This window comes from Pleurodeles waltl, chromosome 2_2 (assembly GCF_031143425.1).
Source record: "Pleurodeles waltl isolate 20211129_DDA chromosome 2_2, aPleWal1.hap1.20221129, whole genome shotgun sequence".
Lineage (NCBI taxonomy): Eukaryota > Metazoa > Chordata > Amphibia > Caudata > Salamandridae > Pleurodeles > Pleurodeles waltl.
Window position 1 is genome coordinate 852,492,818 of NC_090439.1, and position 27,480 is coordinate 852,520,297.

The window sequence follows — 27,480 nt, forward strand, 5'->3', positions numbered from 1 at the left end:
AAGCACGCCACAGGCCGCATCGCCATCTCGGCCCCGGTCTGTCATCGGGGCCCACCTAGGTGTTGGTTCAGGGCCGATGCCCCTCCATTGCCGGCACATCAGAGTTTGAAGCCTGCATGGCACGTGGGGTCGCCCAAATCTACTTTGTTGGGCACCCTTGGCCGGAGCATCACAGCCGTGAAGCCGTCTTGGTTGCCGGCGTGACCACGCCCCCCCGGCTTTCTTTCTTTAGGAGGAGAACATGGAGAGAAGAAGAGAGTAGCTTAAATAGGCAGAAGAAGAGAAGGCAACAGTTCTGACAAATTCAAAAGGAGCACCTTACCGCTTGAGTGCAGGCTACAGAAAGGGGAAAAACTCAGCCTAAATGAACCCTACCTTTCGTGTGCTAAGCACCACTGACGCACATAGCATGCAACCATGTGGAGTGATGGGGCCCAGTCGTCATACACTATGCAGATTTACACAGGGAAACCATATAGAACCCAGGGAGGCAAGTAGATGTTAAAATGAGAACTTGTACGATATCAAATGGTCTGTGCCACAGGCTTTTGATCTTTTGATCCACATTTGTAATACTATGGTATTACATGGACTATTGATTTTTTTTTTTTTTGCGCAATCGGAAAAAGGTGACCAGACCAAAAACTGTTGGGGCAAAAGGACACCTCAAATGTAAAATGTCATATAAATCCTCAGTGTGCTACAACTTGTTAGAAAGGGGGCGATGGCAGCTTTGACCCTTCTAGATATGTGAAACAATGTTCGCAGCTGATTCAGAATAGCCATGGGCACTAAAGAGGAATACTCGTTGATTCTTGAGAACATTTACATTACTTTTGTTATTTATTAACCCGAAATCAGAACCATCAACAGCCAACACGTGTCCAGTAAGGCCCATCCGCCTAGAATTTCTTCAGGGCTGAAAAAAAACCTATTCATTAGAAAGTAACCTTAGTGCGTTAAAAATTAAAAGAGCAAATTCATCAGAACAGAGTCAATGTAAAATTTCTTGACCTGGCTTTACTGCTGCCCAGATTATGATTTTGGTTTGTAGTGTAGAAATCATTACATGCTCAGTATGATAAATTGAACAAAAGATGTACAAATATGGGCCGCCGCTGATGTACAGTACTTTACTTTTGCTGTCAACGATGTAGGGTCCATTGGTCCATCAGAACTGTGGGAATTTATACAGACTGACTTGTTTTGGGCTCAGATGACATACCCTCATAATGAACAACAATGGGATGCAGCTTTAGTTGTAATGGAAAGTTACCCCTTGAAGCAATGTTACTCTGATGTGTGGGGAACATCCTGGCATGAGTCCAAATCCTACTCTGAAACTGTGCTTATTAAACTGTGTTGTGCTTCACTTGGGTCTGTTTGGGAATTGGGGTGGAACTGGGCGTTTTGAGATAATGTTTGCCTAAAGTAAACTATTTATTGATAACCTTGATGTAACTGTATTCTAGTGTACTACCTTTGTAGAACTATCTAGTATGTGTATTTTTGCATATTTGGTACATCAGTACAACTTATTTTAAAATAAAAAATATCTACTTGATTAAAGATTGCAAACTGTACAGCTCATCCTGTTTATGAGTAACTTGGCTTTTACATGCACCCTGCTTTGACAGGTCAGTTGTTGCTTTCTTTAGACCAATCTGTTTAGTCAAAACGTGTTTCTTCCCAATAAAATAGTTTTTAGCAAAAGTCTGCTGCTTGTGATAGCACAGTCTGGCATATGCCTATTTAGATATGTTAACATATTAAGATATGTTAGCTTATTCTATGGTGGAAAATATTTGCCTTTTCAGAAAAGGAAAATAAAGCAGTCACTGACATGCAAAGCAGGCCCAAAGCAATGTATAAATCCCCCAGATTAGCTTTCCAAATCACCTATCAAAACAGGGTAAAAGAATAGAAGTCTAGTAAGATTATTTGTGACATCAAATATAGCTTCATATTGTACACTTAACATATGGGATGCTAACTGAACTTGTTGAGAGGTTGATTAAATCAGCAAGTGTTGGCCAAAGTAGCCTGTAGGCTCCGTTAATGTGCAAACTCGTTCTGGCTTACTTCTAGAAAGGGTTATGAATCTGTTTTTTTCCCGCTGAGCTTGTTCAGTGAACTCGACACCACAATTTACAATGGTAACTCTCAGTAGAATCACATATTGTACATATTGCTCTTTTGCTATGCTAGTTCCACTGTGGAAATGTACAGCATTCAGGAGAAAACATAAGGAGGAAACTGGGCAACATTAGTTGTCTCCATGCCAGTGCAGGAAGGAAGAGAGGTTAATAAACAAAGAAATTACAGGAACCCTAATTCAAGTGTTTAAGAAATTAGATTATTGTTTGGGGTGGGTGACTGCTCACCTCAAGGAAGAATCACCATTCTTGTCAGAGTGAACCCTCAAAGTCACAACCTGCGCTCAACCTCCTGGTAGCTGTGGCACAGAGTAGACAGTCTTACCATAGGGCAGTGTGTAAAGTATTCATGCAGTACCAAAATGGTAATCAAGTCAAAATGCTAAATAATAAAAATCCCAACCGAATTACAATCAAAGAGTAGAGTGTAGTGCATAAAATTGCAACAACATGCAAAAATCCAATAAAAGGAAACTATGCTATGAGGTTTTAAAGTTTTAAGTAGGAATAGTGCTAAAAAGTACAGTGAGCCAATGATTGCCAGTGGTCTTGGTAGACTGGGGCCTAGGTGCAATTTGCGGCTGACTGTGATCAAGTGTGGGTTGGAGCCACTACCCCAGTTCACGCAAGTCATAGTTTTATGGAAGGGGTTAGTCCGTCACAAATGTGACAGATATCCTGCCCATCATATTGTAATTCCGTTATAACCTAAAGAACTTGTAATATGGCAGACTGGATATCAGTCATGTTTGTGACGGAGTAACCACTCTGCCAAACTCTAAATCAGTCCCTTAGTCTTTTAAATCCCAACCAACCATGTAAGTTCACTTCTAAAGCCCCCAGAACAACAGGCAAGGCACTTATAGGCTCACTGGGTATCAGGCAAAGCACATCCAGGGAAAGGCCTCTTGCAGCTTAGTGTCTCCCTGCAGCCACACAGTAGGTCAGCTGTCTGACCTTAAAGACCACTACTTTGTCCTGGGCTCAGGAGGGAGCAGGGCAAGTCCTCTAGGGTTTCTCTCAGGTCACAGGCAGGAGGTCCAGTCCTCTTGTGATCTTACGCAGGCCCCGAAAGTGTTCTGAAGGGGGTGCCTGGTGATGCCACATTAATGTCTGGTAGTAGCTAGTAGGTGGGTTACTCCTGGCCCCTCCCTAACTAATGAAAAAAGTTCAGAGGCCCATACCTACTCTTGCACTAGTTCATATTTGCACTACTGCAGAAAGACCCAAAATGTGTTGGTGCATTTTCAAGATGGCAAATGTTTTAGGCAACAGAAAACTTGGGCTCTGAGGCCTGGATATGTGTGTAGAGAATCTACTATAATACAAATGTCCTCTCATATCGAACGCTAAAATCGAGTTTGAGGCAGTCATTATAACCCTTATAAACTTGGAGAAAGACATTGGTAGAGCAAAGCAGGATTTTCCAGCAACCAATCAGTGGATATAGAAAAAAGTTTGGGATTGTATTTTCTCCGTTGGTAGTGCACCAAAGAGTTATATGTAAAACCCCAGCAGACCTGTTAAGCAAAATTTGGCACTGTGCTGTCAACCAATCCTGACGTACGAAGAAAGCCAGGCTTCTGCTACTGGAGCTATTATCTCCAATCATAATGGATGCCATTGTAAACAGTCTGAATGGCTCAAATCCTGACCCTTGGACGTTGGTTAATCCAAAATGCTCTAATGGCACTACTGATTGAGAAAATGTTTGCACGTTTTAAAGTGGTAAACAAAAACACAACTATCTTTTTTATGTCCTTGAGATCCTTTTTCAGCAGCAAGATTCAGCTTGAGAACTTAAACATGATCTTCAAATGCAGAAAACAACACTGTCTCATCATGCTGTAGACATCAGAAAAACTTTGCAAGAAATATGCACAAATTTTGTGAAAATCTTGACCCTGCTGCCTAAAATTAATGTAGTCAAAGGTGCAGATGACTGTGGTGACTGGATAAATCTGTACTGAAAAAGATGGGAGGCAGTGGTGTCTTTGGTGCATCTTCAAACACAGTCTTAGAAGGTTGAGAGGAAAAAAGGTGCTATTAATGTACATAATGTCCAGTAATATAGCAAAGACTAGATTCACCCCAGTGCCAAAAGTAGAATAGTAATTTTATCCAAGAACATCAGCATGTGGTGGTATTGCTGATACTGTTATATGCTTCTGAGAGATAACACTTACCCTTGCAATTTCTGTCAACCCATTTGCGAAGATAATAAAGGACCCTGACCTTGCTGACTCAGACCAATGAAAGGACAACTTCATGCTTGCTAAAGAAACAGATTTTATTTGCCTGTGGAAAGAACTGAATTGGTTTAAGCCATTTTCTCTTTTTCCTTATGTCTCCAATGATCTACTCTTTCTAATTGTTTTCCCCTATTCTGCCTCTTCTCACTTCTTTGATCTCTTTTCTGCCTTCACTGTCTGTCTTCTTTCGTTGCTCTCTGTCTTCAGTCGATTCCCCATATTTTCTGTCTTATCTTTCTTCACACATCAGTCTCCTATCTCACTTTTTTCCTCTCTTCTCTCCTCTTTTTTTCCTCCAACACCCTTTCCTCTCTGAACCTCTTATTTCCGAGGTAAGACAGATTTGAAATATATTAGTTACACATCTGTTCCAGGTGATTCAAAACAGGCTTTTTAAAGAGTGATATAACTATCAAGTGCACATATCCTTGTTTATAGGAGTCATCTATAAAGGAATTAATGATCTCGGTGGTCCATAACATGCCAACCAAGATTTAAATGTGATTGCAGATAGCAGGTCACTTGGCAAACCTACCATTTTGTAGTGCTCAAAAAAAGAGAATCCTGTTTCTAGGGAAATGTCGATTGGACCTGTCTCTTTTTTTTCAACATCCTAAGCATGCACGCTTTCTGTATAGATCAGTCCGCCCTGTTAATTAGTTTTTGCTTTTTCTCTAGTTAGTTTCTTTCACAGTTCATCTCTGTTTGTGTCTCTGTGTGGGTGCTTTGAAGATTAGTTCATTAAGATTACTTACATTTGTCTTTGGAAATTTAAACTTTGTGTGTGTCTGTGTTGCAGTTCGTTTTTCTTCCGATACTAGTATGCATCGATCTGCTTCAGACTGACTATTTCGGTGGGGAATGCAGTCAAGTATCCTACTTTTCAGTCCATTTAGCATGGCGAATGCTACTGAAACCTTCTTAGATGGGGGTTTTGCTTTGCATGATCCTTCTTACCCATGGAGGGCTTCGGGAGACTAATGCATGTCTTTCATTGGAGGACATGGAGTCTACAAACATTTTGTCCTTTGGTCTGCATGATCCTCTTCATCTGTTTGTCTGAGGCACCTTCTGAGTGGAGGTTATTGTACCCAGAGCATCCTGTGTAAAAGAGCATAGAATTTGGAACTTAGTATGTTTCACTCTACCTGGCAGGTCGGTTGCAGTTAGCAGATGATGAAAGAATATGCTTCCTGCCAGAAAGGTCTGTTAATGACTAAATCTACAGTTTTACGCATTACTTGGCAAATCAGTTTTTATTTTACGGGTGACAAGGGCACAAGCTTTCCACTGTACACACGGTTTGCTACAGAGCTATTTACTGCTCTGGATAAGCTTAAGCAGGCACGATTGGAGTTTGATACCACTGCTAGTGGTGGGTGCTTTTACCTGCAGATTACTGACCTCTTGAATACTCCCTCTGATACCACACTCATTGGGACAACTTTCCTCCATAGCTCTTCCCCAGTGGGAGGGTGCACTATCCCACTGGGTTCCAGAAGTGACATCCCTGTGATATTGCTGACCCATCAAGAGCTGTTTAATTTTTTTTTCATGCCTTTGTTGCTGTTGCAGAACTCTACAAAGTTTTTGTCCTAAATCTTCCCAAAAGTTTTTACAAGTGCAACAACCATGTTCACTCCCAAGAAGTCAGGGTTTAAGCCTAGTATCTAATGTGATAGGCAAATGTTGATTACTGACCCCCACAAAAGCTTTCTGTGGTGCTCGGGCTCTGACCACAACTCTAAATTGTGCCACTCATCGTACCGGACCATTCATCTAAAGGCCATTCAAGAGAGAGAGAGGATAAACTCTTTGTGGCCAGGGCCACAAAATGTGGAAATAGACCCATGTCCAAGCACTGTTTGAGGTCTCTAACATTGTTGAAGTAGCAGTCCTTCTGTCGAAAGCATAAGAAGAATAGGAGGCATGGGAGCAAGCACAGTAAGGTAAGTCAACCAAGCCTGTCTTAAACTCCTCTTTGCGGCAGGAATTGGTTGAAGCTCTGCTGCTAAAGTAGCATTGCCAGTGCCGCTGCCTTTGGGCGACCCTGTGATGAGTCCAGTTCTATCCCAGCTCCACCTGTACTTTCCAGTGCATGCAGCTGATCCAGCACCTTATCTCAAAGCATGTTTGGGATATTAAGCTGTGCTATGATGCTCTTTGAAGTTTCTTCGGGCCACAGGGAAGTTATATAGGTTTTTGCCAATGCGCCTTCCCTTGGCTCCTTTCTTGTCAATCCCAGTGGTGCGGAAGGTGTTGTTGATGTCGGCCCTGGTGCTGATCGTGGGGCAGCTGAGACCTCACCACCTGCAGTGCCGCTGACACCACTCCCCTGTCCAATGCCTCCGATGCTGTTGCCGGTGTCCGAGCTAGCGCTTCAGTGTCTCAGCCTGTAGTGCTGGTATAAATGTCTAGAAGGGTGGCACAGGGGGTCATTATGAGTCTGGCGGTCACTACTCTGCCAGACTCGTTGTGGCGGTCGGGTTCGAGTGCCACATTATGACCACAAGGTCGGACCGCCAGTACTGCCAGGATCAAAGATCCTGGCAGTTGTGGGGGTCCTAATCTGCCAGGGCAGCGCTGGAAGCAGTGCTGCCCTGGGCATTATGACCTCATTCTGCGCCAGCACCACCACCATGAAAAGATTGGCAGAGAACAGGTGCAGGGAGGCCCCAGGAGGGCCCCTGCACTGCCCATGCACTTGGCATGGGCAATTCAGGGGGGCCCCTTGGCCAGCACCTTGCACACAATGAACATTGCGAAGGTGCTGGTACACACAGCATCCTACATTATTGCTGCCGGCTCAAAACTGAGGTTTCCGCCCGCTTACCTAGCAGGAAACTCTTAATGGACTCGGCAGGGCGGTAACCTCTATGACGACAACCTCCCCGTCGGAAGTTCGGCGGATTGCCTAAGCTGTCCGCCGAACTTGTAATAAGGCCCCCAGTGTCAATTGGAGGAGACTCCGTTTCAAGACAGACGCTATTATTTTTGAATTGTCAACATGGACTCTGAGCAGGAGAACCTTTTGAGAGCCCTTGCAGGAATTTCAAGGGCCCACTGTGTCTGGTGGAATAGATACCTCCCCTGAGCTGGAGAGCGTGGACCCATCTGGGACTTTTTTCTTTGTAAAAGTACATCATCAAAAAGGAGGTAGAGGTTCTTGAGTTGATTTTGCCTACTGTTGAGAATAAGGCCAGAATCTTTTCCAAAGTCGTGCAATCTTCCACCTATCCTTTGAAGCCAATGCTGCCATTCGGTGAGGCTCTCCTAGACCCCAGTTTGGCTTTTTTGACCGAACCATACTCAACTCCTCTGGGCAACAGGTCGATTGCAAGAAGGCATTGGCTTAACCCAAGTGATCAATCATTCCAGTCGGAACATCCCTTACCAGAGAGCCTAGTGATTCCAGCCTCTTCTTCAGCTAAGTTTACACATGGACACACTCGTACTGTACCTGCTGATGGGGATTCCAAAAGGACTAAGGCTTGGGTCAAAAACATCTTTGCAGAGAGGGAGCCTGGCGATGCAGTCACTCAGTGCCACATGCCTACTACTGTGCTATGTACATGCACTCTGGGACATGGCAGATATGCTGGTTCCTGATCTTCTTCAGAAACGTTAGGCACGTTTTGAAGAATTGGTCAGGAATGGTCAAGCAACATCAGGTAAGGTGATACAGTCAGGCCATGTTGTGCCTGATTTGCTTGCCAGGACAGTGAGGCATGCCTGGCTGAGAAACCTCAATTTCTTTCTGGATGTACAATCAACTTTGATGGACCTTGTCTTTGAAGGTGCCTAGCTTTTTGAGTGAAAGGCCAGCTCACCCTTATAATGTTTTAAAATACGTTATTCCTTGGGCCGCTTTATTGGTCTACTTCCTCAAAGGAAGGGATTCTAGCTTTTTCAGAAGTTTTGTGGATTTGACCGAGGCTTCAACTTCTGTCAATGTCAGGTGGTCTTACCCAGCAGCACGCTTAGAACCCCATTCTGTGAAAGAACTGGGGCAGTGGAAAGAGTAGAGGCAATTCAACCTCTCAGGCAGTCATTGTTGCCTCCTCCTCCTCCTCCCCAACCTCGACAGGGAAGTACCTCTAGCTCTTTTTTCTGGGTATTTGAGGCTGATGAGAGGCTGTGTCTGGTGAGCCATTACTTTGGTCCAGTAGGTCCTACAGATAGTGGGAAACAAAATCCGCTACTCTTCCAGCATTTCCCTCCCAGGAGTCCCCCTTTCTGAACCTTTTGTAGAAACACTGTTGTCTACTGCAGTAAGTAGTGACAGCCTTGTTTCAGAAAGGATCTGTCGTGTTGGTGCCAGAGCTGGAGATTGGGCAAGGTTGCTACTTTTATTACTTTCGTGTTTCAAAGGACAGTGGTCTCTGTCCGATCCTTGTCCTCAGAGTCTGGAAATTGTTCCTACACAAGTGGAAGTTTATGATGCTGTCCCTTGCTCAGGTTCTTTTAACCTTCAAGACTGGAGAATGGATTGTCACTTGATTTAAAGGACTCGTATTTCAGTATACCCACCCTGAAGTCCCACAGGATGTACCTGCATTTAGTGGTGGATACAACTCCCTATTAATTTACTATTGTTCTCTTTGTTCTGTGTTTTGTGGCTTCACTCCACTTGGTTTTATTTTATTATCTGATATGTTCTCTGGAGTTTTAGTAAAGAGTCTTGCTGTGGCTTGTATTGCAATCTTTTTGAGAGCTGCTTAGTTTATTTACTCCCGGAACATTGTATTAATCACCATAAGGGTTAGGAGTAGCATAGTGTTAATCTTGTTTGGTAGTGGTGATGCTTACTGATTGTAATTAAGATCAAGCTATATTTAACTAATCACTGTTCTCTCTGGAGTTAAATGCGTTTTCTCAGACTTGAGGATGTTGGTTAATATTCGGTCAATGCAATGGAATCTATTGCCCAGCTTTTAAAATGTCAGGTAGTGGCAATATTTTTGACTGTTAGTCTTAATTCAGTATACATTTTATGGAGGTTTTGAAAATTCTTAATAAAGTAAATGTTTGTTTCCAGGTGACATTAACTTTAAGGACTACTATTTCTGAGTTCACGTGGCAGCTTCAAAGTGCTAAGTTCAAAAGTGCTCATGGTCTTCCTTCTAACAGGTCTCTTTTTAATGTGGCACTTTGAATTAATCTTTCCAACTCCTTCTTGGTTCATCATGCAAAATGCAATTAATCAGTGCATCTTGGGCATGGAAAACATTCACACCACTCCCATTCCTTGATGGTTGGCATCCTTGCAGGACAGGGGTTGGCTCCTTTTTTCTCAACCTGCCTCCATGACTTATTGTTCTTCTCTGAACTATATGTTTTCAGTCCTCAGAGATCCAGATGTTTTTTCCAGTCCATCTACTTTTTTGGTATTGAGAGAAAGTCCTTCATCCCCAGGTCTTTCTGTCTCTGGCATTTTCTGCCAGTTATACACGGTTCCTCCACATCCATGCTGTATGATGGACAAATTTGCTGTGCTGAGTTCTTCCAATATCTTTAAAATCTTAAGATTAGAACTGTCAACGCAGCCCTTTAGGTTGGCTGGTACAGTAGGTTGTGGAAACTGTTCAGTTAGAATGGTGCTAGACCACTTATGGCCTTGTGCACAAGGCGTAGGGCTTAACCCTTTCACCAAATATGAGTTCATTTTGCAGTCTTAGCAGTTTGGCTGTGTTCTTTACCGGAAGGCACCCATATTATCTGTTGCAATACTCTGTTTTGAAGATCACCACAGTAAGAACAATAGAAATCCCTTTCTGACTTTGCATGTCTTTTACAGGATAGCAAGGATATTTGTAAGGCTGTTAGAAAACTGCCAACTCTCAATCCATATAAGAGCAGGTATCCCAGACTTGGTCTCCCAATTATTAATATTCTGAGATTTTTGCTAGGCCATGTCTTATTGTTTGTTCCTGCTTTGGATCCTCTACTATTCTTGTTGACTATTACATCTCATAGCTAGCGCAGATATGCACTATATTTTGAAATATGTGATTGACTGTTACATACATATACACTACTTAGGGTGCCCCATTCAGTTAATGTACTGCTGTCACTGATATTTTTCAGATTCTTTTTAATGAGGTTTTTTACTTGTAGAGTGTGGCACGGCAGGATTATGTCAACATAAGATGAATGTCAGGATTACAATTAGACACCTTATACATATTCATCTGAAAGTGAGTCCGCTACAAATACAGAGTGGAAACGAAGTGAAAGTAAGGCTTTAGGGGAACTTCCACTGGAGGAGAAAGAATGAGAGCTAACTCTGCAGTTTGAGCTAGGTGGTGAATGAAGTGGGTTGTTCCACCGTGTCAATAATAAGTGTGGTCACCTCTAAAATGGTAAATTGGGAATGGGAGTGGGATCAGGAGAGGAGTGGCGGCATTGAGGAGGGAACCGGAGGGTATGTCATAACGAGGGGCATGACTTTTAGAGGGGTTCACAGAGATAATGCTAACACTCGGCGAATGAAGGCGGACTTACACAGCAGGTGTGGGTGGAGCAGTGGGTGTGTGTCATTCGTGAGGGGATGCCCTATCCGGGTTCCTCACAGATGTGGGGGAGGGGGTGTCGGCCCAACGTGTTTTTTCACTGAATTGTGTAAGCATGGTGTCTCCACCGGAGAAGGGCATTTTGCCATTTGATTGGGGTGGCGGCTGGGAGGCCCTCCACTGTAGGATAATGACTCTCTTAGGTAGTAGCAGCGGCAAGTTAGAAAAGCAGGCCTGATCTGTGTGTTTTGGCTCTCTTTTATAGACCCCTAGAGCTGTCGCCTCCCATGGAGTTTAGGTGTGTGAGTTTGGTGACCGACACTAGGGCATCATGGACCATCTACCGATAAGCAGTGAGTGTAGGGCATTCCCACAGCATATGCCAGAGGTCTGGTGTGTTGGTGGCATCTGGGACATGTAAAGTTTCCTTGTTGACCCTAATTCTACAGCTTGCAAGGTGAGCTAGCTTCGGCTACTGAAAAGCCTTGTATAGTGATCCACAAGGGTATGGTTGAGCTAAGGACTTTTGCCTTTCTCCTGAATGCCCTATCACATTTCTGTACTAAAGAAAAATGTTGGTTTATATGAGAAATCTCCCTTCAAGACAAACTTCTGAATCCCCCCTGTATAAATAAAAGACCATCTGCAACCTTCTAGTTTTGCTTGGAACTCACTATTGTTGTACTCCGAACACAGTCTTTCTCCTTAAGGTCCTACAATATTTCAATCTCAAAACATTCACTCCGACCTACTATGGAACCTCCCTTTTGATTAGGAACAACCTTTCATAACCTCTCCAGTCTTACTTCGGGTGGGCATGTGACAGTTGCTCCTCAAATGGGCCATTTGTCACTTGTGGCGACCCTGTTGCAGGAACATCAATTTCCAGTGCTTCTTACCAAAACGTTTATTTTCTGATTGTTGTGCAGTTTGGTGTCTTCAGACCTCTCTTCTGAGACAATCTGATTAAGCTAAAACAGTAGTAATGGTCTTTTAAAGTCCTGTTTATAAGAACATGATCCTCAGAGAAGCTACTTGAGGTGTGCCATTGCTTTCACCGATGCTGTTAAATGCAAGGTCTAGAATCCATGCTCACTTTGTTCGGACAACATATCCAATGATATATTTAGCTGAACTTCCTTTAACTTGTTCCTCTTTTTAATTTCACTGCCAGCAGTTTTTTCTATTGTGTGGGAAACGTTTCAGAGCTAGAAAAGGGCTCTGTGTGGTAAAGGCTGACAAGTAATCGCAGTTACTTGCTGTAATGATTATTGTACTTTGAGACCTTCAGTCATCTCTTCCTTTATATGAGTAACTCCCATATTTCTGTTGATTCATATGGAGCTTTGCCCGGCTCTTGCTGATACAAGAGTCACTGTAGTGACTAATAAAACTGTTTTGTCAACTTGATGTGGTTGACCTGTTGGCTAATTTTTACTCAGAACATCTTTTGGCCCTAGTTCAGTTATTTGAGGCTGTCTGGAGTCAAGCCATTTGCGGTATTGCAAACAAAGAGGAAGCTAACAATTTAGTTATCTGACCTTTACCAGATACCACTTATTTTTCTCTCTTGATTATATAGTTCATTTTTTTATTTTTATTGAATGTTATGATATGGCAGCGCATATAGCTGCATTGGCACTAGGGTACCTTCTTAGACCACTGTTAAAAACATGTTTCTCTTTTCTACTTGTCTGTATTTTGACCTCAGTATCTTGAATTAGAAAATCTTGCACATTTTAAAATGGTTTTAAAAGTTCATAAATACATTCTTCCAACACATCCTGTCTTGTAGCTTTAGAAGGGTTATATTTGAGCTAGTTGCCCTTGATGTGAGATTATTGGCGACTCCAACCTTTTCTGTGGTGAGAGCTACTTCTGATCAGTGAAAATCATAATGAGCTCCTGAAGGCTAAGCAACTTGTGCAGTGTTACCAGACACCCTCACTGCTAGCTTCATTGACTTTAAGCCTAATATCCATAGAGCAAGATGCTGTGGTTTGAACAATATACTTTGACTAGGGACACTATGACGGGGATGCCATGTGTTTACGTGAGAGCATGGTCTTTGGAGGATGTATGAACATCTGTGCCCATGAATAGGAGATATGTGTATGGGTGTCGAAGAGCCTGTGTTATATCTACTTGTGGCACAGGAACTACCTTTCAGCATATATGGCACAGTTACATGTATAACATAAACATAAACCATTTTTCTTAACTGGAAGAAATTTAAAGTGCAGGAAAATGTTCTGCAAAAACATAAAAAATATGGAACATTTTTCTGCACTTTAAAATTTCTCCCTTTAAAAAAAATACTGTACATATGGCACAGTGTATACTGGTCTCTGGGTGCAAGAGGCCTGTTGTTTGTAAATTAGATACTTTGAAATGGCAGAAAATTAAAATGAAGGGTTAACTTAATCATTAAGATAACTTTTCTTTCAATTTTCTCCAGTTTAACAGCATTCAGAATCATCATTTTGTTCTCACTCTCCAGTATTGAGTTGACAAGGACTTTCATTTAGGAGTTAAATACCTCAGTAATTTTAAAACGAAAATGTGACCCTCTGCTTATTTAAAAATGAAATCAGGGCCATGGGCTACTCTGACTTGTAGGAGATGCTTATTCCTTTTATGTAATCTGTGAAAGGCTTGCCTTCCTGCTTACAATTTTCTTAAGATGTGATTCTCATTAGAAATTTTGAATTGTCCCTAAACATCTTTCAATGAATATGTTTTGTAGTTTGAGTCCAAAACAACGGGCCAGGTTTGATCAGAGTATTGAATTACAATGCATAGGCATACTACCATGTTTAAACTGTTTTGCAGATTGTAATACAGACATTTTTTAACGTTCTTCCCCACACTTTTTTTTAATGTAGTTTTGAATCATTTGAAAAAAGGTACAACAAGTTCTAACAATAACCAGACAAATGGAGGGGCTATGGCCAAGAGGACAGAGTAATCTGGACTCCTGACCTCAGTGTTTTGCCTCCTAAATATCTGTGGCTCTCTCCACACAGATACTGACTGGAGCTGTCCACTGGGGGAGGCGGGTTGCTGTTGGATGAAGTGCTCTCGGCCTGATGAGCGTTGTGGACAGGTCTGCTCTTGGAGATGGAGTCGACATGGGAGGACTACATGTGATGCTGGGCCTGCGGTGCTGCCTCGTAGTAGATAGCTTCAGTAACAATGTTGACGGCCCAGAGGGGAGGTTCTCCGAAGCAACTAAAGTGAGTTCTGCGGCCTGCAGATTAGGAGCTCAGCATTATCGGCTGGATCAATGATCGCAAGGCTTGCTAAGATAGTGTTGTGGCCTGAGATTTGACACCTGGTGCAGAAAATAAGACGTAGATAAGCGAACCTGGCCCAAATCATCTCCTTTAAAAGGGAGTCCTTGGCATGGAATGGGAGCCCCCTCCACTTTTTGTGGTGAATGGGAGCCTCAACACAGAATACTTTTATTACCACCCACTCTGAGCCTCACATGCAATTCACTGGGCATCAGTCTTCAAGGAGAAGGCCCTTCCCCTAATGAAAATATTCATAGAGAGCCCCCGGGTGGAGACTTTGTAAGGGGACAGAAAAGCCCTCAACACAGTGAGTGGTGGGGCTGCCTAGTGACATTGAGCCCCTCACACCATTGACTGTAGACCAGGAGGTCCCATAGTATTCAACATATACGGTGATATAGATTGTCCCTGCCTGTACCTTCTCATGACTTTTCTGTGAGCAGACAAAAAAAGCAACTGTGTACTTTGAGCTGTGGGGCTGCCTGAAGATGCTGATCTCCTTGTGCCACTGACTGTGGCCAAGAGGGCCTTTGTTGCTATGTATTCATGGTGATAGAGGTGCCCCACATAGATCTCCGAGGATAATGAAGTCACGGATAAGCCTCTGCATGCACTTAAAGAAGAATACAGCAAGGGGCAGCCTCCTCCTGTACCTGGATAGACCCAGTCTTGAAGCCAGAGATGTGGTCTTGAGTGAAACTCAGGAAATGCATACTATGACCATGGCCTTAACTAAGAAAGACTTGGAAAGCCTTTGCACATTCAAGGAGGAATTCTGGAATGAGCTGCACCCTTACTTTGACAAAAGCATGTCTAATATGACAGTTGACCAAGCCTCTAAGATGCAAGACTTACGTATGGATAGAGATTCCATGGGGAAACTCATTTTGGATGTTGAGGCTAGATTGGACACTTTGGGGAGGGGCATCAAGCGGCCACTTCTTCCCTCACTACTGGTGGATTAACAACTGAGGTCCTTATTGCTGGATAAGCTGGAAGACCTGTAGAATCATTTCCGTGAGAGAATTTGCTGCCTGAGCGAAGAGATTCTAGATTCCAATTTGGATGCATTTGTGACTGCCTTGTTCCTAGAACTGCAGGGCGGACATGGAGATATGCACATCAATACCCCTGGGGCCCATCTAAGGAAATCCGGCCAAAAACTGAGACTGATAGACATTGATGGTCTCATTTCTTTACTTTTTAGACAAAAGAAGGATAAATATATAAAAAAAAAAGTCAGGCATTATCTCCTTCTAAGATCACAAATGCTCCATATACCATGATGTTCCACAAGTGACTCTCCAGTGACAAGTGGAGTTAAGGTTGGTCACTGACATGTTCAGAGAGAACATAAGTTTGAAATAGATGGAAAACATCAACATGTTACAGAATGGCTGCAGGTTTTCCACCTGCTGAGTACTCCCAAACTTGATGTGCTCTCCAAATCTTCACAGCAGAAAGATGATTATGACCCTGCATTGAAGATATTATGGAGCTGCCTGAAGCTGTGCAAGGGACCACACCACTACTTGGCGAGGCTCAGGGAATCATTAACTAGCTGGTGGTATGTCCTAGTCTGGACTGCTGCTTGGAGGAAAGATATCTTGTTAGGTTTACAGTTTGCTTATTTTAATGTTCTGCTCCTCTTCAGACAACTGGACCCTTAACTCCAGACTGGAATCCCCAGCATCAATTAGGGGCAGCTGATTGATTCTTTTGACAAGGGTGAACCCTGAGGAACATTGACTTCATTAAAGGCAAGAGGCATAAGTACATTTGGTGTATCCATCTGGGCCGGGCAGGGGGACATTACACCTATAATAGACTTGACAGGCAGCCTAGAGGGGAGATTTACCTTGCCCTGAGATGAGCTGGAGATAGGGGAGGGGATCCTTTCCATGTCGTCATGGGGTTAACATTATGCCCTGAGCTGCAATCACATGAGGTTTGGACTTGTACTCCTGCTTACTTTGGTTTAATTGTGTTTTGGTTGGTTCAGTTCAGGGGATGGAGACTCAACTGGTGCTTTTTTGTATTTGTATTTATGGTCAATACGCCTATAATTTTGCTGTTGACTATTCCTACATGTTAACGAAAAAGACAGTTATTGCCACCTTGAACGTTAAGGACCCCAACACCCCAAATAAGAGAGGGGGGATTTGGAAAGGTCACTGACACCAGGAGTCCTATACTATATATTTTCAGGAGACCCACTTTCTGAAGATGAATCGGGGGAAGTTTAGGCATAGAAAATATCCAATGGTATTTTTTGCCTCCACCAGACAGAGAGGTGTTGCAATTCTTCTTAGACTCACCCATCCCCATAATTTCAGAAGTCAAGATGGACAAGGAGGGCCAATATCTATTCGCAGATGGGGATACTGCAGGGTCACATGGTTATGCTAGCTACAGTCTATGGCCCCCATCACCTCCCAGGATGCATACCTTTTACAATTTATTTCGGACCTGCGAGGATTGGCGAAAGGATGGATTATCTTTATTGAGGACTTTAACAAGCTGTGGGGCTTGCAAAGGGCAATAGGGGCAGGACAACTGGGACATGTGTCGGGAACTACATCTGGCAAACAGAGACTGTACATATTACTTGCAGGTCCATCGGATGCACTCTAAAATTGATTATGTATTAGTCAGTACACCACCTTTTCAGGGGTCCACGCTGGACACATTGGTGCAATAACAGTCTCTGTCCATGCCCCAGTGGCTGTACACCTGGAGCTGGGGATTTAGAGAGCCCCATCGTAACTGATGCCAGCACCCCTTGCTGTTCATACACCCAGTGATATGCAATGAAATTGACCAACAAATAGTAGGTGTTTGGGACACCTTTTAAGTAGTGATTCGAGGTCTCACTATAGCAGCCGCTTCCATCCGTGAGCGTCTGCATACTTTAGGCCCAGAAACCTAAAGAGGAAATTCAGAAATTACAAGAAGAGAGGGCAGGGAACCCCACACAGCAGAACACATGTAAACTTATTGATTTTAGAGTGCAGTTTTTTTATGCAGTATACTAATACAGCTGAACTAGCTGTCCTGCACTTGCAAAATACCTTTGTTAATGGGGTGTAAGTAGACATGCAACTGGTTAAGCTGTTACGAGGGAAACAGGAAAAAGAAATGTTAGGAGATAAACACAGCTGTGGGTGACAGGCTGTTTAAAGATAAAGAGAAACTGAAAGAGTATTGTCTCTTCTACTCATTTATACTCCGGGCTGCAAGTCCAGAATCTCAGCAATTAATTTACCTTAATGAAGTTCAGTTTCCCCAGGTTACTGCTGTTCAAAGGGGGGCCTTGGACCTCCCCATACAGTTCAGGGAGGTGAAGGTGGCAATAAAGAATCTGAAACTTAATTAAGTCCCGACCTCCTGTAGGTTCATCACCCAATTTGACAAATCATTTTCAAGTAAGTAGGCTCCACAGCTTCCTAAATGGGTGAAGCCATTATATTGGCTCTTCACAAGGATAAGGATGTGCAGAAGTGTGTCTCCTGTTGTCGCCCAATTGTTTTTCTGAACGTTGGTGCACGGTTGTATGCTAAAATACTGGAAACCCGCTTAAATGAGATCCTTCCCGCCCTGGCCCACCCAGACCAGAGTTGGCTTGTGCAGGCACACCAGACACATAACAGTTATTAGGGCTACATCCACCTGGCCGAGAATACTTAACTTAAGAATATTCAAGTGGTTATTTTGTGATTTGACAATGAAAAGGCTTTCGACTGAGTGGATTGGTCCTTTTTACTCCTTGTATTTCAGCAAGTGGGAATAAGCCCCAATTTTCTAAATATAGTTTTCTCTAATGTTGCAAGTCTGGTGGCCAGAGTAAAACACAGTGGCTGCCAGGTAAAGCTGTCCTTGCTCTCCCTCTTGTTCGCAGATGCCATGCAGCTGACCCTCTCTTCCTTTTTCACTCTTTTGAATCGGTTTCTGTCTACAAAATCAATTATGAAAAATCTAAAGCCTTGAACTTGAATTATCAGATACCGAGGAGGCCTCTTTACACCGCTATTTCCCCTTTCATTGGGACATGAGATCCATTTGCTACTTAGGAATGCAGGTCACCAGGCATCTGAAGAAGCTATTCCCAGCAATCCTGGGCTGTAGTATACAATCTAACAGGATCTGGAGTCCTGGGAAAACTGGATAATGTCATGGGTGGGAAAGATTAATGGAAAAAATGAACGTTCTCCCACACTTGTAGTACCTGTTCCAGTACCATCAGTCCTGGTCGATAGGGAATATTTACAGCTGATTCAACAGCAACTAGTGTGGTTTGCATGAAGGAGTAGGGTGCCTGGGGTGTCCCAGAAGTTCTTAGTGCAAAGCAGAGAAGTGGACGGACTGGCATTGTCCAGCATCTCCTTGTAGTATGCAGCATCCCTACTGAGGGTAGGCGAAGAGGGGTCTATGGTGGATTCGGAGAAAAATTGGAGACACATGGATCACACTGTAGTCTGTTGACCCTTTTGGGACCTGGTCTGTTTAGGCAAGAATCTGAGGCACCTGAATTGCCTACTTGAGTACCTTGGTGCGTTCGACACTGCAGACTTGTGACATTTAGGTGGAGACTCATGGCCTGCTGGAGTACTCGTCAGCTATAATCCTATCCCCTATAATAATGATTTCACCCCACCTACAGAAGTTCAAGCATTTCAGAAAAGGGAGAGTGGGGGGGTTTACAGGATGGTTTCTGATATGTTTGACTCTTCCACACCTAAAACATTTCTGCAATGTACAACAGAATTCCACCTGTCTGAGCGAGAACAATCCCACAATGTGCAGCTCAAACGCTGGGTCAAGAATCCTGTAATCCTCGAATGGGGGAGCCATACAAGAAGAAAAGGAAGCTGGAAGGTCAATGGAGAATAGTGGGAGGGCTCAGCAGTCGGCTTCCCATTGTGGGAAGCAGCAATAATATAATTTTGTCATTTCATTCAGCAATTATTCCAAACCATCAGTGACTGGGAGGGCCATGGCTCGTGGCTCTCTCATTCCTCTCTTCTTCCTCATCAAACCCCCTAAATCATGTCAGAATCTGTGGCATCCTCTTTGAAAGATCTAGACATTCTGAGGAACTGGCCTTTCATCACCATTTCAAGAACGTATCTTTCTATTCTCCTACCCCTAACCGATTCCTAATGTAAGTCTCAAATGGCTTCCACATACTTCACATCTAAGCATTTTATCTTCCAATATCAATCACTTTTTCCAACATGTAGATGTGCCAAATCTTGGTCCCCCATAAACCTACTGAAGGGGAAGTGTTTTGCTTTCAATGGTGGGCTAAATTAGTTTTACCCACAGCACAAAATGTGAGATTAGTCTGTGTGTGTGTGAGAGGGAATGCATATTGGACATCTTATCTACCCTCGACTGGCCCCAGTAGTATTACGAGTGGATGAAGTGGTATATCTAAACCCATTATTTCTTTTATGAGACTTAGCAAGAATGTCCAGTAGGGCTGGATCTGAGGACAAGAACAGCACCCGTGGACCATCATGCCTCGCTTCTGACGATACCTCCAATACGCATCATCATGGCATTGAGTCTGTACCTCATAAGCACTCTTTGAATTTAGTGCATATTGAAGTGGACACTGCCCTCAACCAATTGGCCTTCCACTTGTCATCTAGGTTCCTTGCTCGCTACTCTCTCCACATTTCTATGCTATATCAGTTTAGGGCCTGTGTCTAAGGCCTGTAATAGCTGGGATGTTCTGAGTGGAGGCCTGATCAAAAAAGTGTTTCTACCGGAGTTGGCTGTGGACTAGTCTGCCCAGTGGAGCGCTTGCAGTAGTTTAAACTTGTTCCTTCCATAAATTTGGTATGAGGCCTCACAATCATCTCTAGTTTTTGGGGTTCCATTTTTAAAGAACTCTTATTTAAAAAATGTGAATCGTGTTGGTCAGATGCAAAGTTGGGATTGCATGTTGGGGGGGTGGATGGGCGAGAGGGTAATTCATTAAGTCTCCCACTCTAGATCAGGCTGTTCCAGTAGTAGGATGAAACAGCTGGATGGGGAAAAATGACTGTTAACTGGTCTGGTGGAAGAGGATAGACTACTGGAACTATAGATGGAGGGGGCAGGAGTATCAGTGGACCTGCCCTATGTGGTAAAACAAACTCTAGAAGTCTAGCAGTGATTTGTAACGTCAGTTCTTCGGCGAACCCCATTTCATCAGGAGCTTTCGTTGTGGAATGTGATGCCAATAAGACACATGATGGATGACATGACCTTTCAGGACTGGAAGGATGGAGGCTGCGAGAGACTGGGGGACTTATTCATAGGTGAAACATTTATAACATTGGAAGAGGCCTGAGCCACCTTTAACCTTGGCCTTGGGCACTTCATACAATACTCTGTACTGGCGAAGGCTGCCAGGGAAACATTGCACTCCTACCCGGTGGTCCCGATGGCCACCCGTAAATTCGAATTTCTGTTATCATATGTGTGGGGTACACACCTTATCTTATTACTCTAAATGGCGATGAGGATGGACGCGACAGGGAGACAACTGCGAGCCAGGACGGCATGGGTTGTTGACTTACATACCCCACTGAGGGATAAGGAGTGGACATGAGCAGCGGCCCTCATTAAAATAGTATCATGTAATGCAAGGTTTAAGTTAGCCAGTTATAATTATCTACATCAAACTTATTGAGCCCCATAGGACTCAAGCAAATGTCACCAACTAGGCCAGACACCTGTCCGCACTTCTGCATGGGCAGCCCAAGCTTTCTTCACTTAGCCTCGGAGTGCTGGAGCGCAGTAGTAGTTGAAGTACAGAGAGTCTACGTGCCACGCTGCGCTGTTGTTTATGGCCATTATTCCAAAACATAGTGCAGGCCAAGCGCAGGGTTGTGATCACATAGATGGGGAGACGTAATCCAGAACTGACACATTGGCACAAAGCCATGGCAGAATGGACATTGGCAGGGGTAATCCACATGAGATTGAGTAGGCGGGATGAACAGGTAAATGAGGCACTCATGACATTGGCAAGACCTATGTGATAGTCTATTGGACCCAGATGCTACTGGTAGTATGGAAGATGGAGACTCTACAGATACAGATGACACTATGCACAGTAGGAATTAGGAGGGCACAGGCAGACCTGTGGCAGGCACATAACTACACGAGGGAAAGGTGGGCAATAAGGAGACCAAATAGGCCAAAGAGTTTCAGATATCAGTGACATTGTTATTCAGAAACAAAATGCTCACTCATGTACAAGTGATGATAGAAATGAGACTGAACTAAATGCTACTGCAACTGCTGTAATGTTATAAAATTTGAAAAATAAATATATTTTTTTTTTAAAAAGCAATGTTTTGCAGGAGTGCGTTTTTTAATGGTTTGTGGTGTTTAGGAAGCCATGCTGCTGTATGATGGGCGAGAGTGCTTCTTCGATTGTTAGATATTGTTTCGTCCGAGGGGGGGGGGGGGGCGCTACATCCGCGCAAGTGTAGGACACATATAGGCTGTCTCTATATAAAGTGAGATAACTGGGACGCTGAGCCCCTGTTTTGGTCAACTCCTGAAGAGGGTTACATTTGAAATGCTAGGAGATCTGTCCGCCCATATAAAGTATAGTAAACAAGTCTATAATTCCTTCATCACTGGGGGTCAGTTTGCATTGCATATAGTAGGTGAGGGAGGAAATTCATCTTGATACTATTGTTTCAGCTGATCCAGGACTGATACAGCCTACCCTAACCGTAAATATCCTTGAGCAGGACATCCAGCATGGCGGGCACGTTACTCGTGTACAGGGCATTTCATTTTGCCAGTATATACACAAGATAGTGTAAGGAGGACCCAGCTGTGTGTGTAAAACCTTCACTCTGCAGATATTGCCTCGCAGTCTGGGTTTGGTCTGCTACACCCATCCCTGAGGCCTTGTTGTAATTGATTCGAAATCCATATAATTGCAAGGCTTCCAGATTTTCTTTGAGAGCTGGATAATTTTTTTTTCAATTCGATTTTTTTTTTAACCACTTAATGTTATTCAGGCCTGGTCTTGTTGGTTTTAATAATTTCTTATCCTGCTGCTAAATCTAGAAATGGTAATATTAACTGTTTCTAGTCAGATAACAACTTCTGTTGCTTTTTTGTGCGTTTGTGTCCAGGGAAGTCTTGAAAGGGTATTTGTTTTAAAATCAGACCATGTCCTCATTGCTTAATATTTTTTTCACTTTTTTGCTTAGATTTTTTTTATTAAATAATTATTGTTCTTGTGGTATTTTACTTTTTAGAAGAAAATTCTCATGTATGAAGCAGATGCAGATTGTAACCTACTTACAGAAGAAGATGCTTTTTTGACTAAGTATATGGCATATTTCAGTCCCAGACATGTTGAATTTGAAGCTTAGATTCTCTTATTGGCTGCCAAAGCTGAGAGTGGTGAATGCATGGATTTCTTTAAGCACTATTTCTATCTCAATAGACAATTACAGTATTGGCAATGTCTCAGTAACTCCCCCATTTGCTTTAAGCTTGCAGCAATGGGGTATGCCCCCAGAACTGAAATATCCTCCTTTCCTTTTCACTATATTTTTTATTCTGTCTCATTTTTATAATATATATTTATTTTGCTTGGATACCAGGCTGCTTTAATGCTTTTCCCGTTGAAGGTGTAGTGCATTGAGCATATGTTGTACTCTCCTCTTATAGAGAATTGTGCTCTGGGTCTTTACATCCTCCAGATCATGTGTGCATTCATCACTTTTTATTCATGCATGAAGTGACTAGAAATTAAGTGGTTTCCTGTGGATGCCGTCACATCCACATCACAGGAGTGCATGCTGCAAAGGCAGGAATAAAAAGATCTTAAAAGTGCATTCGTAGTAACTTAGTGGTCTGACCCCAGGCTCAATATCTTCTTGTGCGTGACCTGCTTAGGATCCTACTGTAAGTCCCCTGTCTGCAGTGGGTGGCATCTGAGAAATGCTGCACAGCTATCTGGGCGGGGTGCATTAGTCATGCACACTATGCTGCGTTGTTCACTCTCCTAGATACATTTCTTAACAGTCTATTTGACTAATCTACTAGTACTTCCCACGTCAAGACAAAATTATATTTGACATCCAAAATGTTTTATTAGCCATGGGAAAGTGCTGGGCTCCACCTTATTGAGTGACTATTTTGGTAACCTTCTGATAATGACATCCATTCCAATCTGTGGTAAATAGCAGGCTATTAATTTATACTCAGCAGTCATTTAAACCCCTGCAATAATGCTAAAATGGGTGCAAAGGTTTATTAGACTTGCACTTAATTCCAGTTTGTAGCCAGTAGTAACAGCACGCGTAAAACCGTTACAGGTGAGTCAGTAATGCACTTGTAGCAGGCATTTAACTTCCCATTGTATTTGCAGATATTGTTTATGCTGACCTTCTTTGCCTATTTTTTGCATTATTGTTATAACAAACCTCTAAGTCGTATTGTTTTCATTTCAATAGTGGATGTAAGCAAATTGTACTCAAAGGCTCATTTTCATTTGCAGACTCTTGAAAGGGAGCTCACGTTTCAGGGTGAAGGTGCCATGTATTACTCCTTCTTCAAAGAAATGCTGAGAGCTCCTTCGTTTGAGAGAGGTACGATAGAAGCAATATTTTTCCATTCAAAGCTTCATGGGTCCTTAACTCTGTTTTCATCTCAATGTGATTTTGAGTGTGAGTTGTTTGAAGCACTTGTCCACAGTACCTGATGTCTACTGCACATGTAAAACTTTTTAGTTGAGTGTCCTTCTCAGAGTACTCATGTCACTAGAGAAACAGTTTGTAGGAAGTTGTCTCTGTATGTGCTATTTCAAAGTAAGGAATAGCATGCACAGAGTCCAAGGGTTCCCCTTAGAGGTAAAATAGTGGTAAAAATAGATAATACTAATGCTCTATTTTGTGGTAGTGTGGTCGAGCAGTAGGCTTATCCAAGGAGTAGTGTTAAGCATTTGTTGTACATACACATAGACAATAAATGAGGTACACACACTCAGAGACAAATCCAGCCAATAGGTTTTTATATAGAAAAATATCTTTTCTTAGTTTATTTTAAGAACCACAGGTTCAAATTCTACATGTAATATCTCATTCGAAAGGTATTGCAGGTAAGTACTTTAGGAACTTTAAAGCATAAAAATTGCATGTATACTTTACAAGTTATTGACAAATAGCTGTTTTAAAAGTGGACACTTAGTGCAATTTTCACAGTTCCTAGGGGAGGTAAGTTTTGGTTAGTTTTACCAGGTAAGTAAGACACTTACAGGGTTCAGTTCTTGGTCCAAGGTAGCCCACCGTTGGGGGTTCAGAGCAACCCCAAAGTCACCACACCAGCAGCTCAGGGCCGGTCAGGTGCAGAGTTCAAAGTGGTGCCCAAAACACATAGGCTAGAATGGAGAGAAGGGGGTGCCCCGGTTCCGGTCTGCTTGCAGGTAAGTACCCGCGTCTTCGGAGGGCAGACCAGGGGGGTTTTGTAGGGCACCGGGGGGGACACAAGTCCACACAGAAATTTCACCCTCAGCAGCGCGGGGGCGGCCGGGTGCAGTGTAGAAACAAGCGTCGGGTTTTCAATGTTAGTCTATGAGAGATCTCGGGATCTCTTCAGCGCTGCAGGCAGGCAAGGGGGGGATTCCTCGGGGAAACCTCCACTTGGGCAAGGGAGAGGGACTCCTGGGGGTCACTTCTCCAGTGAAAGTCCGGTCCTTCAGGTCCTGGGGGCTGCGGGTGCAGGGTCTCTCCCAGGCGTCGGGACTTTAGGTTCAAAGAGTCGCGGTCAGGGGAAGCCTCGGGATTCCCTCTGCAGGCGGCGCTGTGGGGGCTCAGGGGGGACAGGTTTTGGTACTCACAGTATCAGAGTAGTCCTGGGGTCCCTCCTGAGGTGTTGGATCGCCACCAGCCGAGTCGGGGTCGCCGGGTGCAGTGTTGCAAGTCTCACGCTTCTTGCGGGGAGCTTGCAGGGTTCTTTAAAGCTGCTGGGAACAAAGTTGCAGCTTTTCTTGGAGCAGGTCCGCTGTCCTCTGGAGTTTCTTGTCTTTTCGAAGCAGGGGCAGTCCTCAGAGGATGTCGAGGTCGCTGGTCCCTTCGGAAGGCGTCGCTGGAGCAGGATCTTTGGAAGGCAGGAGACAGGCCGGTGAGTTTCTGGAGCCAAGGCAGTTGTCGTCTTCTGGTCTTCCGCTGCAGGGGTTTTCAGCTGGGCAGTCCTTCTTCTTGTTGCAGGAATCTAATTTTCTAGGGTTCAGGGTAGCCCTTAAATACTAAATTTAAGGGCGTGTTTAGGTCTGGGGGGTTAGTAGCCAATGGCTACTAGCCCTGAGGGTGGGTACACCCTTTTTGTGCCTCCTCCCAAGGGGAGGGGGTCACAATCCTAACCCTATTGGGGGAATCCTCCATCTGCAAGATGGAGGATTTCTAAAAGTTAGAGTCACCTCAGCTCAGGACACCTTAGGGGCTGTCCTGACTGGCCAGTGACTCCTCCTTGTTATTCTCATTATTTTCTCCGGCCTTGCCGCCAAAAGTGGGGCCTGGCCGGAGGGGGCGGGCAACTCCACTAGCTGGAGTGTCCTGCTGGGTTGGCACAAAGGAGGTGAGCCTTTGAGGCTCACCGCCAGGTGTGACAATTCCGGCCTGGGGGAGGTGTTAGCATCTCCACCCAGTGCAGGCTTTGTTACTGGCCTCAGAGTGACAAAGGCACTCTCCCCATGGGGCCAGCAACATGTCTCGGTTTGTGGCAGGCTGCTAAAACTAGTCAGCCTACACAGATAGTCGGTTAAGTTTCAGGGGGCACCTCTAAGGTGCCCTCTGGGGTGTATTTTACAATAAAATGTACACTGGCATCAGTGTGCATTTATTGTGCTGAGAAGTTTGATACCAAACTTCCCAGTTTTCAGTGTAGCCATTATGGTGCTGTGGAGTTCGTGTTTGACAGACTCCCAGACCATATACTCTTATGGCTACCCTGCACTTACAATGTCTAAGGTTTTGTTTAGACACTGTAGGGGCACAGTGCTCATGCACTGGTACCCTCACCTATGGTATAGTGCACCCTGCCTTAGGGCTGTAAGGCCTGCTAGAGGGGTGTCTTACCTATACTGCATAGGCAGTGAGAGGCTGGCATGGCACCCTGAGGGGAGTGCCATGTCGACTTACTCATTTTGTTCTCACTAGCACACACAGGCTTGTAAGCAGTGTGTCTGTGCTGAGTGAGGGGTCTCTAGGGTGGCATAAGACATGCTGCAGCCCTTAGAGACCTTCCTTGGCATCAGGGCCCTTGGTACTAGAAGTACCAGTTACAAGGGACTTATCTGAATGCCAGGGTGTGCCAATTGTGGATACAATGGTACATTTTAGGTGAAGGAACACTGGTGCTGGGGCCTGGTTAGCAGGGTCCCAGCACACTTCTCAGTCAAGTCAGCATCAGTATCAGGCAAAAAGTGGGGGGTAACTGCAACAGGGAGCCATTTCTTTACACAGTTCATGCTTGTACTGTCAAAACTCTAATGCTGAACACTCTGTGACAGCAGTTCCACCCACCCACCTGGCTGGTGGGATCTACTGTAAATAACTGATTTTAGCATTGTAACGCTTCCTTGTTGCACTGCCTTTTTCCATTGTGTTGTAAATAATTGCATAAAATGGCCTCAGCTTCACAGAACGATTCATTGAGTGTTACAGTTTAATTGATAACATGATGAAATAACATGAAGTAAATCTAGTGGAGTCTGTGTTCACCTCAATTGAAAAATAATTGTATTCTGTTCAGAACAAGAGGTGGCCCTGTATAGAAAAACAGCAAACGTTCATCGGCATACTTGAAAATGATCTGAAGGAAATAATTTAAAGACCTATAAATTCACTAGTTCAGTAAGACTAAATATATTTGCTCTCAAAAAATAGATCTTTAATAAATTCACATGCTTGAATCATCCCTGTTCTTGAGCTGGAGTCCCGTGGTCAGGATAGAGAGCAGTTACAATGTGAAATTCTTGCGGTAGTCACAGTAGTAGCCTGTTCACATCATGTAGAAAGATCAGAAGCTCAGCCAGTCGGCACACACGTCATTCTTCTCTACCCAGGTCACCATACTGAGATTTCTACAGCACATTGTGTGTGAACAGAGTTTCTTGAGCTCTGCTCAGTTAGTCACAGATAGGTGGGCCTTTTCTGTTTCTTTCTGTCTTTCTGGGAAACTGTCCACCATTCTTAAGGTTTGATATAGCTGAATCCTCTAAAAAGACCTTGTTGTAGGA

At 43.7% G+C, this 27,480-nt stretch overlaps 1 protein-coding gene across 3 annotated transcripts in view; it reads left to right on the top strand.

The window, feature by feature from the left end:
- The window catches only part of DPY19L4 (dpy-19 like 4), a 516,401-nt gene that overhangs the window by 43,083 nt on the left and 445,838 nt on the right, over window positions 1-27,480 (top strand). For all 3 annotated transcript variants that reach the window (XM_069220490.1, XM_069220492.1, XM_069220491.1), the window contains exon 4: window positions 23,743-23,833. In XM_069220490.1, coding sequence (XP_069076591.1) covers window positions 23,743-23,833 — 91 coding nt within the window. The remainder of the gene's footprint in view (window positions 1-23,742; window positions 23,834-27,480) is intronic.